The 12417-nt window shown below is 34.9% G+C and overlaps 1 protein-coding gene across 4 annotated transcripts in view; it reads left to right on the top strand.

Annotated features, from left to right (window-relative positions):
* Positions 1–12192, top strand: part of MDFIC (MyoD family inhibitor domain containing) — a 67883-nt gene extending 55691 nt beyond the window's left edge. For 3 of the 4 annotated variants that reach the window (XM_088141711.1, XM_088141709.1, XM_088141710.1), the window contains exon 5: positions 987–12192. In XM_088141711.1, coding sequence (XP_087997837.1) covers positions 987–1228 — 242 coding nt within the window. In that variant the 3' untranslated portion in view covers positions 1229–12192. The remainder of the gene's footprint in view (positions 1–986) is intronic. The other variant, XM_088141708.1, reaches the window with a different exon arrangement.
* The last annotated feature ends 225 nt before the right edge of the window (positions 12193–12417 follow it).

Here is a 12417-nt window from a genome sequence, read left to right as displayed (position 1 = left end):
GAAATGAGATAACAGATATAACTAAAGCTATTTAAAGCAAAATGCATATGTAATGCCAGTGGCTAATTTCTTTTGATTCTGGATGAATCAGACATGCATCTCTTCCATGCATTACCAGGTTCAGTTATAAGTGACACCCTGAATAATCTTTTTGGAGGGGTTTTTTTTTTCCACTTTTCAGCCCAATTTTATTTTTATTTTTTTATGATTAGCATTTCCTTCATTAGCATGAAAGAAGATTGCCCCCCCCCTTTTTTTTTTGGTTTTTGTGTTGCAGATGCATTAATGTATGGATTGGGGCCATAAATCATGTAGGCTAGTCTTGAAGCAAGAGTGGTAAGTGCAGTGATGTGCACAAAAAACTGCAGAATAGGAGTACTGGTAGGAAAAGATTATTTGAAATAACTATCGTTGTTCCTCTTATGGAGAATGAGTAGCTGGCATGTCCAAATTGAATAAAATGGGATACATTTGGTGATATAACAACATGTTCCTTGAGAACTGAATCTTTATCTTTGCTGGGCCTCTGAACTTTACTGCTAAGCCTCTGAAATCTTTTTGAAGCATTTATTTATTGATCCATTTTTATTTATTTGTTTCATAAACTGCCTTGCTTCAGAGGTTTTAGGGGGTATACAAAATCCAACCAGTGTAAAACATAATATAATGAAAACAAACTAATCAATATGGATAGATCTTAATCAGCAAAAGCCATTCAAAAAAGCCAGATTTTAACTAAGAGTAGGGCCATTCTTGCTTCAGGAGTAGGCTATTTTAAGGGAGGATTGCTGCCACCTGGAAGTGCTTCCTTCATATCTTCTCATAATGTGTCTCCTAATACATGCAAACTATGTAATGTGGAAGAAATGAAGATGGTTTTGTTTACTCTTAAGATGTTTTGTTTTCTCCAGAGTGGACATTGAGAATGTAGCATGAAATTTCTGTTCTTCTCTCTCTTCCTTCCCTTCTCTGTCTACTTTCTCAAGATTGCTGTGTACACTGTATTTTGGCCTGCTTGTTCTGTGAATTCGTCACCCTCTGTGGCCTCATCCTGGAGCAAACATCATGTGGAGTCTGCACAGGAGTGGCCTGCTGCTGTGGGGAAGAAATGGGAGATGACTGCAACTGCCCATGTGACATGGACTGTGGCATTATGGATGCCTGTTGTGAATCAGCAGACTGTTTGGAAATCTGTATGGAATGTTGTGGGATTTGTTTCCCATCATAAGTTTCTATTTATCCTTTGTCTTTTTGTTGATGTTTTTCATGTCAGGGCTCTTATGTGCATCTCTATTTCTAATAAATTCTTTCAAAAGGCACTATTAAATGTTCTCACAGCAACCTACTTCTTCACACTGGTAATGTCATTGGAAAGAATTTTTGAATAGTAGGTCATAAGAATAAATGCAGGACAAATCATTCACACAAATGAAACAACAATCTGATGATTGTATCTGGAAAAAGACAGGAAGGCTAAATCCATTAAATTTTTTTGTTATTTGATCTTCGTTTTCAGAGCTGGACAATCAAACCATAATGTTGAAAAAAATTATTTTAGTGACTCTTGATTAGATAAATTTGTAACAACCTGTTTTCAAACAAATGCATTTTGCTTGATTTATTAAATATACTTTATATTAACTGGAATGTGAACTGCTTTATCTGATCTAGTAATATATATTATTAAAGTCTGAAGAGTAACCTTGTTCATGTTTTATAGTACACTTTTGTTCACATCTATTCTAAGTAATGATTGCAGTCTTAAAAGTAGTATTTACTTCTATAATTTTTGTATACCATATGTAATATTATAAAGAATTAGGGTTGGTTCTTCCTTCCTCTTTGAAAGAATAAGGCTAACTGTACAAGAATGCTTTCCTATGCAAAGAATAAAAAAGATTTAAGTAGAATTTTAAAAACCTTAAAATACTATATGAAATCATTATGCAAGACATTTTAAAACACTGTATAGATTTAATATAATATTTGAAGTTCTTTAAAGGAGAAGGAATATATTTAGGAAAAGATAATGCATATCTTGATTTAAATATTCCTAAATTGTTCTCATACAGTAATTAAAATCTAGTCTAATGTTTTTAACCAGTAACAGAATTTTCCATATCTTGGAATATTGTAGTGTACATTATGTCTTCTTGGAATTTTTATTGAACTTAATAGCTTAAATATACTGTTTAGATCCTTTTAGCTATTTTCATTTGTGTCAGTATTTTCTGATCTCAATCATTATCAACTATTCATTTTCATTTAAAGAATAGTCCATCTTTATAGTAAATAAAAATGAAATAAAAATTAAAATCTGAATTAGAAGCACTGATTTATAAATATTTACTACCAAGTTGTTCCTGACAAGAAAATTTAAGATATTTATACATGTTCTCAATGTATCTGCTTGCATATGTTAAAAGCTATTAATGGTTACTATTCTCATTCATATTTGTTGATGCTGCAACAATCGTTCCACTCCCAGAAGGGGCCTCTGTTTGATTTTCCGTGATCTTCACTTATCCTTTGGTCTTTGGTTCATGTGAAATTCCTTGACCTTGAGTTTTAGTGCATTGGCAAATGAGTTAAGGGAAGAGCGGGAATAACTTCTGCCCAACCTTTTGATTAAATGGATATCTGAAAAATGCAGGTGGATCTCTGGACCCAAACGAGTGATTTTACACTGATAGAATTTAAAGAACATTTTATAGCCAGCATTTTTAACAAAGTTTAAATTGAGTAAACCAATAAGATCAGTCCGTAGGCTCTTAGTTATAAATTTTGAAAGGTTGAACCATACTTGGAAATGAAAGAGGCATTTGGATTGTGCCTTGAGTTATTCATTTGGGGTTCTTTAAGCATATGACTCTATTATTATGGCAAGCAAGAGATTTGTTACATATTGGAAGTTCTTTCCTATTACAGAGCAGACAGATCTTTGGATAAAGGGGAATATACACTGCCCCGAGCAGTCATGCTTTCAGCCATCTATTTAACACCACACAATTATGTTTACTTCATTATTTAAAATGGATTAGCAATGCCAAACAAAACATTACAGATCATTAGATGAAAAAAAAAGAACATATGTCCTCATCTTGTTTTTACTGCAACTACGCTACAGTAAGCTTTGCTTGGCTTTGTCTTGTTTAGAATAGGATTGTATATCAAGCTTCAGTTAATTCAGACATATAAATAACTTTTGTGGCTAATCTAGTACTATGTTTATCTGCTAAGACTAAGTTTTTATCAACTTGGTACTAGTGCATTTGCCATTTCGTGCTCTGTTGAATATTTCAAAATTGCATCATACCCTGTAGAGTATTATGTCATTTTGAAATTAAAAATATACTACCCATCCCATCTTAGAAAGTGATTATAGTTTTAAAACAAATGCAAGGGAAGTGTATCTATTTTGCTAAAATGTCAAACTACTTAAATATAATACTTCCATATGTATTCTTCAAATGGATATCTCTTTACTAGAACCTAGTACATCTGTGAAAACAGAGGTTTTCAGCAGAAACAGGATTACAAATGTTTCCATTAAGTTTAATTCTCCAGACTTTCTATTAACTTGTGTGTGCGTGTATATTTGTGACAGTGGTAATATTCAGAATATGATGATGGTTCTGTGAAGAAAGGAGGCAGTGCTTCCTTTTGGTTTCTGTTACAATCATGACTGATTATTCTGTTTGTTCACTTTGGAAACCTCGGATATTATGAGTGGAACAATTTAGCATAACTTTGTGAACTTCAAGATCTTGAAGAAATAGTTTTGGACACAGTAATTTTATTCAAATTATCTGTAATAAGTGCATTAAATAATCACTTTAATCACTTTGCAATTCTTTTTTATAAGGGATGGCAGGTAAAATTGCATGATTGCATTTGATGTTCCTTAGGTAATTAAAACTTTGTGTGTTAGCTTGAATATACAGTAGAAAATCTTATGTAATCTATATTCTCTACTTTGAAAGGGAGGTAGATGGCCAAGACTGAAGTTGACAGGAATATACATCTATTCTGCATGCATTCTTGGAGAGGAAAAGGAAGGAATCTTTAGTATTACTTCTTGTAACTTGGAACAGAACTATTCTGCTTATTTTCTCAGGATTATTTTGTATCATCTCTCCAACTCTTCTACAGTATGTCAGTATCTTAAGTTTTAGAAGCCTGAGACAAATATCTTCAGTAATAGTTTAGAAAAAAAATAGTTAATTTCTTGAAGTGGTATGTCCCACATATATTTTCCTTCTAGTCCTTTCAACTTTGGTTTAACAAAATTATGACACAATGATAGACCAAGCTTATGATACCCTTAATTTACTAACATAAATTCACAATTGGTTGAACTCATTCAACCAATTGAACCAACAAAGTAGACTGTATTATAATTGAATAAGTTATGGGAAGCTTGCTTTTCTAGAGAAAAGTGTGTGTTAGTCGTAAAGGTGGTCTATAATTCTTTGGTGAGAGCCAATTTGGTGTAGTGGTTAAGGCATCAGCCGAGAAACCAGGAGACCATGAGTTCTAGTCCTGCCTTAGACACAAAGCCAGATGGGTGACCTTGGGCCAGTCATTCCCTCTCAGCCCTAGGAAGCAGGTTGTGGCAAACCACTTCCAGAAAAAGTCTTGGCAAGAAAACTGCAGTCGCCAGGAGTCAACACTGATTTGAAGGGACCAAATTAAATAAATAAAGACTGGCCTACTTACCAGAATTCTTGAGAGTAGAAAAGATTTACCTACATACCATACACTATGGTTTACAAACACAATGATTTGGGTCACTAAACATATTATATCAAGTTCAAACAAACCAAATTATTGGTTAGAGTGATGTGTGAACTGAGTCTTAATCTGTCATGTTATTCTCAGTTCCTCAGCAAATTGCAATATGGTTTTGAACTTTCAGTGCTTAATTGCCATGCTATGGACTAACATCATTGTTCCACTCCCAAATTTTGATACAGTTCTAAAATATTGAGAAATGTTATATTTCAAGCTTTCTCTGTTTTTTAAAAGCATGTGATTTTTTTTTTGCACTGGTATTTTCCACACAAAATTGTACAATAATATATTAAAAACTAAGGAAGAATCTACTATTATATGTTTAATACTTTATTTCCAGCTTCTGCACCAAGGCCAGCCTTCATTTATTTAGAGGTAAACATTCTTGAGGCATCCAAGGGGTGAAACACAATGTGTACTTAGAAACCTTTAAATGAAATGCAAAATCAGTTTAAAATAAGTGTTTTGGGGTCATAGCCTTTGTGCCCTGTAATAGTTGCTTTCAAATCACTCTGCCAACCTTTTGTTGCTTTGCTTACAACGGAGTCCTTGATTTGAAAATAGATGAAGTAGGCTTCAGCTGCATTTATGAGAAAATCATTGATTACTTCATTAAAAGTATATTTTTAAATCATTCTAAGGTCAACCATGCACATTCCATTTACAATCCTAAATTGCATACATTTACATCACAAACATCCCCCCTCCCTCCACTGCCCATGTATTTTCTTAATAGTTTTATGTGTTTACTGACTTTTCTTTAGAGCTGAATTGGCTAGTATTGTACTACAGTAGGAATGCTTTTTCCTATGTAGCAGCAGCGATCTCACTGCCCACGTGCTCAGAGATTCTGAGAAACAGCTAGACTGAATTCCGGTGTTTGCTTTTCAACAACTGCTTTTTCTCCAGTGTAGACTTACAAAGTAGTATTTTTATTTTGCTTATCTTGCAATATTGTAATGTTACATTTATAGAGCTGTCATGAGTTAGAGCAACTTTTACCAATTGTATTTTAACACCTTAAATCAGGAGCAGCCCTCTTATGACTTTATACTTGATTCTTTTCACAAGGGGAATGAGTTACAGATTTCGTCTTAGAGATGTCCTCGCTGGCTATTCTGTGCATACAATAGGAAGGCATTTGGACAATAATTTTTAAATTATAAGGCATCATTCAATAATGCTGTGCCTTATTTTAATTTTATTTTCCTCTTAAATGGGAGGCTTTGTTTATTAGTGACTGATACTTCTGCTGTGAGATATTTATTAAACATAGAGCTATCTGAGGGGGACGCGGTGGCGCAGTGGCTTAATGATGCTGAAAGTTGCCGGCCAGAAATGGTTGACACTTCAGCGGTTCGAGCCCAGCTTCATGCAGCAGAGTGAGCTCCTGCTTCCTCCCCAGCTCCTGTCAACCCAGCAGTTCAAATAGATAAATGGGTACTCTCACTCCAGTGGGAGGAAAAATGCTGGCGGTGCCTTGCAAAAGGAGACGGGAGCAGTTGCCAGTAGCGCGGAAGCCGCGCACGCCCGAAAAAGGTGTGAAGCAACGGAAACCCTGCCTCCTGCACTCGCCAGCTGGGCTCTGCTCTAGGAAGGAGGCACTGGCAAGCCACTTCCGAAACACCTTGCCTTGACAACTGCAGGGACTCGTCCAGGCAGTCACCGCAGAATTGGTAACGATTGAGTGCGGATTAAAAAAAAAAAGCTATCTGACATGATGAACTATATGGTTAAACTCTTTTAAGTTTATAATGAAAATCTTTTTGTAATAAATGGACACCATGAATATGGTGAAAAATAACTATTTTTCAATTGTTAAAGCACCCTGGGAAAATTTAGCTGCTGTAGTCCAATCAAACAATTAAAAGTAAAGTGGGTATAAATTGTAGCGGAGTAGATAAAACTGGGGTAAGCCAGAGATGTCTGTGAGGGTGAAGGTGGTCAAAAAGTCAAGGCAGTGGTTGAAACCATGTGATTGAAGCCCCATCCATTTTTACACGTCATGCGTGCAACACACATTAAAAAGTGGAAGGCCTTGTATTTCATAGTCGTGATCACTCTCTTGACTTTTCAGCCCCTGACTGTGGAGGTTGTTAGGGGAAGCTCTCTGGCTATAATGTAGATTGTTGTATCTCTGGGATGAAAATGGTGAAACACTCTGCAGATGCGATGTAATAGTATGTGAGATGACCTTAGGAGATAGGGTGAAGAGATGCAGCCAAGAGAATGGTCAGATAAAAGGCAACTTCACCCGCAGCAGGAATGTGGCAGGGCAAGAGGCTCAGAAGGGACTTTCCCTTGTTTCTTGGGCTGTAAAGGGGATGTGGGGGGAGAAATATGCTTTCAGATTTGCAAGATCTTGTTAATCTAACTTGACAATAAAGTAGAATTAGTTCATCTGGCCATGTTTCCTGTCTGGTCTACCTGGTAAGACTGACATCAGGGAAGAATTTTACATGGAAATCTTGTTAGTTTGGATGCAGGGAGCTATATTATGCCCACATTAAAGCTTCATTTCTAAAAGGGAAAGAGAGTTCTTTGATGCAGAGCTTAACAGTATGCAACTTTGGGGAAGGGGGATGCCTTCGAGAGTCTTGACTCCTAGCAACTGCCTGGACATGTCCATGTAGTTTTCTTGGCAGGATTTTGCAAGTGGTTTGCCGCTGCCTGCTTCCTAGGGCTGAGAGAGAGTGATGGCCCATGATCACCCAGCTGGCTTCATGCCTAAGGCAGAACTAGTGGGACGAGAACTCATGGTCTTCTGGTTTTTAGCCTAATGCCTTAACCACTACACTAGACTGGCTCTCATATACAATTTAATATTCCTTTTTATAAAATACTAATTGGCAAACATTGTTTATATACCTTTTCCAGATATAAACTTTCAATAATTTCCAAGTGCTGTGAGAAAAGGGTTGCAATATGAGAATACATGTGATCCCAGAAATTGACAATCTTGCTCTTAAGAAAATCAGTGCATTTTTCTTAATGCTGGGAAAACGTCTTTTTTTTTAAAAAAACATCCATTGGAGTGTATTAGAATGAAACCATTGAAGTATTGCTCCAATCCTTAAAGTACTCTACTTGTACATAATCCATTATTATTATTATTATTATTATTATTATTATTATTATTATTATTGCTGCTGCTGCTGCTGCTGCTGCTGCTGCTGCTGCTGCTGCTGCTGCTATTTAGGTTTGGTGCTGCATAAGAAGACTGCAAATTTAGTGTAAAGTGAATTATGATTAAACAATATGGTTTTGCCAGTGTACCTATAAGATATAACTCTTAATATACCTGTTCTGTGATGTGAAGGATAAACTTCTTGATTACATAATAGGCTTCAAGAGATGGCTCATAATCTACAATAACCTTCAAGGTCACGATCACTGTCTGTAGCAGAAGAAATCAGATAGTTGGTAACCAAGATACAAGGTTTGGTTGCAAATAACTTTCTTAACTGGACTCTAAATATAAGTAAAGTAAGGGATGTTTAAATTGTTCTGTTTATTAAAACAAAGTTTAACAAAACATATTTACACAATTACATTTCAGTAAACTTTACGCATTTAACTATAACACACATTCTTATTAAAATATATATTAAAGGCCCATTCAAAAGCAAATTAGATGTGGTAAGGCATTACTTTTAATGTAATTGTACTCAAATTAATGAAGAAAATTAAATTCCAATCACTGGGAACAGAATGAAGCAATGGTGAAAACCAGACATACAGATTACTTAAAGCAAAGCTGTGAAATGCATAATAGAATTAAAACAATCCTTTATTCAAATTCAATGCTTAAAAAAGAACAAGTCCATCATCTGGAAATTTGACTTGTAGCTTGACATTAAAAATAATATGAGTAGAATTTTCAGTGGGGTAAGCACAAAACTAGTTCAAGTGGTGTCACTCTCAATTAATGTACTCGGGTGGTGTGCCCATTAAAATTCCCACTTGTGGGTTCTGTTCTGTATGCAAATGGGGTCATTACCCTGAGAATTTAATTGGGTATGACACAGGGAGTAGGAATTTTCCTTTTAAAATGGATCTACTTGCACACATTTTCACTAGGAATTTTATTGCTATACATCTTTTTATTTTTTGGCTCTATAAATATTTACCAAAAATCTCGATTGTCTTTATTTTTAACAGGTGATTCATAATGCATCAACATGGTTTTATATCATTGTGGCTTCTTGTGTTTGCAAAACTTATTAAAATATATTTGATGTGTAGGTATGTGCTTTGTTTAGCATAGTATTGTCCTTTAGTCATTTTTAAGGCTATTCAATGGTGTTTTCTATGAAAAATGCTATAAAAACAAGGTTTTGAAAGTTAAGAACCAAAGACAAACACAAAAGGTGTCATATCTATAATAATTTATTTTCTATACATTCTGGTTATCAAAAGTTGTCAAGCTGATTTTTTTCTTTAGAAGCAGATTTTTAAAAGATAATGTTTTGTCTTTATAAGCAGTCTTAAATCAAAGCTGAATTAAAGTTTATAATAAATATATAAACTTTAAATATATGAATATCATGCACTCTGTTTTATATCCTTATCCAAAGAAAAATGTATTTTCTCTCTTGAGTTGTGCTACTATTTATTTGATACAAGTTGGGAGCATATGTATGTAAACACTGAATTAGAAATTTCAGACTCAGTTTATAAAATCAGGTATTTTGATTGTAAAAAATGACATGAATTTATTATACATTAAATGATCACTGATTTCATGTAACTTTTGCATCCTGCTATTTTTTTTTCCTAATAAGACTTTGAAACGGGTTGTCTTTAGGCATAGAATTAAAGCAGAAATAGAAACTGGTTATTTTTAAATCATCCAAAAAGTTTTTATAAATGTTCCCAACTACTTCCATCCCCAAGTGTAGAATTCTGTAAGCACAACTGCAACTAGTCACAGTTTCCTGTCAGAAGTCAAGTTTTATTTTATTGACAAGCAGAGACACTTGCTTTCTAATGAATTGAGAAATTCAGTATCTTAGTTTTGCTGGTCTTAAAACTATATACCATTGCTTTTTTTTATATCAGTTGTTAAAGAATGGGCATGAATTCTAGTTCTATTAATCCATATTTTTTCTGTTGAAATAGTTCCTATTGATAAGAGGTACACAATAAATGTGTTTTAACAAATTCTTTCTTTTTTGTTAATTTCTATACCTTGATCTGTGATTAGGATACTGTATATCACATCATATCTGGTTTGTATCTCAGTGATCATGTATAATATGTTCCCTCTCTCTTCTTCCAATTGGGTTTGCATCTTTCTCCCTGCTATTGATTGTTATTTCCTGTGGTTGGGCAACAACAACAACAAAAAAAGACTCCTGTTTGGAACCTTTATTTGACCATGCTATAGCTGTTAAGTGTATTTATGTGTATTTTTTCATTCTGAAAGAGTTGTTGATGCCACCTTCACTAAAACTATCAGTGTTTGCTTGTTTATTTATTTATTACGATTGTTGTGCTGCTCTAATCTGAACAAGTCTCTAAGCATCTTACAAAATGCTATGAACATTAGAATAAAAATATGGGTAAAACAAAACAACAGGACCCCAAGAAACTATCAACAGAACCCAAATGCACAGCAGGAGGGGCCCTTCATCACAAATCTACTCCCAAGATTCTATGGGATACCCAGGTCTTAATGGCTTTCTGAAAGCAAGAGGCATCATTAGGCATCAGGCATCTGGAGTGGAGCAATGAAATTAGACCATTCCCCCTGCGAGATCTCATGGCAACACTCAGCTCTATAGGAAAATGAGTGTGATCTCACTGTCACAAAAGTTAGATGTTAGTATCTTCCACTTTCAAATCATGTTGCATGTGATCTGAGACAAAAACCAGGTCTAATATATGGCCACTCACCTCAGTTGGGGTCAAAATGATGCCACAGTGGGCATGAACTCCTGGGCTGCTTCCAAACCCACCCCAAGGATGGTAGGTTGAAACCCACCAAAACTTTATGTTTGGAGAACTCCAAAATATTTTTGTGAACCCATTCTCTACCAAATATACCATTATGGCCAGATACACTTGAGATTGTGTATATGATTTTGAAGAGGTTGCTTCGTAATGCACAATATAAGTGTAGCATATAGCTTTTCTGTGAGTCTGAAAAAAGAGACATCTGCCTTAATGAGTTACTGACATGTCAGCTTTGAAGAAATGCTAGGCTTATGATCCAAAGAACTTCTTCAAAATCACTTTTGATCCATGCTTAATCCTAAGGAGTACTTTTTCATTTCATAGTGTAAGGAAGTTTTCTTAAATATTTTGATTACTGTTGGTAACTAATGTACTCTGAAGCAGCCCTATTTGTTGTAAAACTTGTAAAGGACTTTGTTACACTGAAAGGACAGATTTGCCCATGGACAAAGGTGATAAGGACATTTTGTAAAGACTAGGATGACAAGGGGAAAAGAGAATGACTTCAAACTGGTACGATGAAGAATCTGTTGGGGCATAATTGTTTGAGTAACACTTAATTTCCACTGCAGAAGGCTAAAATATGTGTTAGGTTAATTTGAAAGACAAAGCTAAATTGAACTCCCTGAGAAAATAGTTTAAATAGATGAACTTCCTGGAAAAATAAACATCATAAGTAAAGAAGTGAATTTGCTTAATACAAGAAGTTATTAAAAGGGGAGGGGGTTAAACGGTAGTGCTCGGGGTGGTGAAAGGGTCCCCTCATAGAGCAGTAAAACATTAAAGTTCAAATATCCCACAGGGGCTGATTGAAAATTTACATGCTAAACTCTCTTTCAGTATAATAAAGGAACCTTTGGTTTTAGCCCCTGCAACTACTCTGACTTCATGTGCTAATTTGAAAAGAAGTTAGCATGTCAGAGGCTACCAAGACCACCTTCTGTGGCACTTTTTCCAGGAGCATTTCTTCTTGGGGCTTGGTTTGTACATGCATATATATATCTCAACTCAAATGAAGTGGTAGAATATTTCCCACCCTGGGAAATTATATATATCAGAATTATATCAGAATTATATTGTGGCATTGTTTTATGATTGTTGAATTAATTTGATAGTTCACTGCCCAAAGTGACAAAATCAACAGATGCTTGTACTGCATATAATCCATTGTTAAGGTGTTCCAGCTGGACCAAGGTTTTTCCATTTTTTTTTCCTGTCTAGCTCATAGAAGATCAACCTTGTGGCATATTAAAAGATGTCCAATCTTCTTGATGTTTCTTGCTCTGCAGTACTGCTTTTATAGAGTTAAAACTGAGCCATGCTACAATTGTTCTTTAAGTCTGTAAATAGAAAATGTGCACAACTGGGTGTAACATTTGCTTTTATGTTTTCTGTTTGTAAAATAAAATTGTATGATTTTTATGGGAGTTACCTATCTCTATTTTCTCTATTTCTGTAATTTAATATTCTCTACAGCAGGGTTCTCCAAAGTGATCAATATTGACCAAGGGTCAGTGGGACTATCCAAGGGGTCAATGTTGTTATTTTGCGTAGTACTATTAGTTAAACTATACTAATTAAATTATTTCATATAATGTTTGGGGGTTGATGAACAATCTGAAATTTCATGAAGGGGGCAATGAATTGAAAAATTTTGGGACCCCT

The sequence above is a fragment of the Python bivittatus genome, unplaced genomic scaffold (assembly GCF_059951505.1).
Source record: "Python bivittatus isolate LINGU-HERP-01145 unplaced genomic scaffold, Pbiv_v1 ctg000330_np1212, whole genome shotgun sequence".
Classification (NCBI taxonomy): domain Eukaryota; kingdom Metazoa; phylum Chordata; class Lepidosauria; order Squamata; family Pythonidae; genus Python; species Python bivittatus.
Note: the sequence above shows the minus strand (reverse complement) of the source record. Positions and strands in the feature narration are given on the sequence as shown.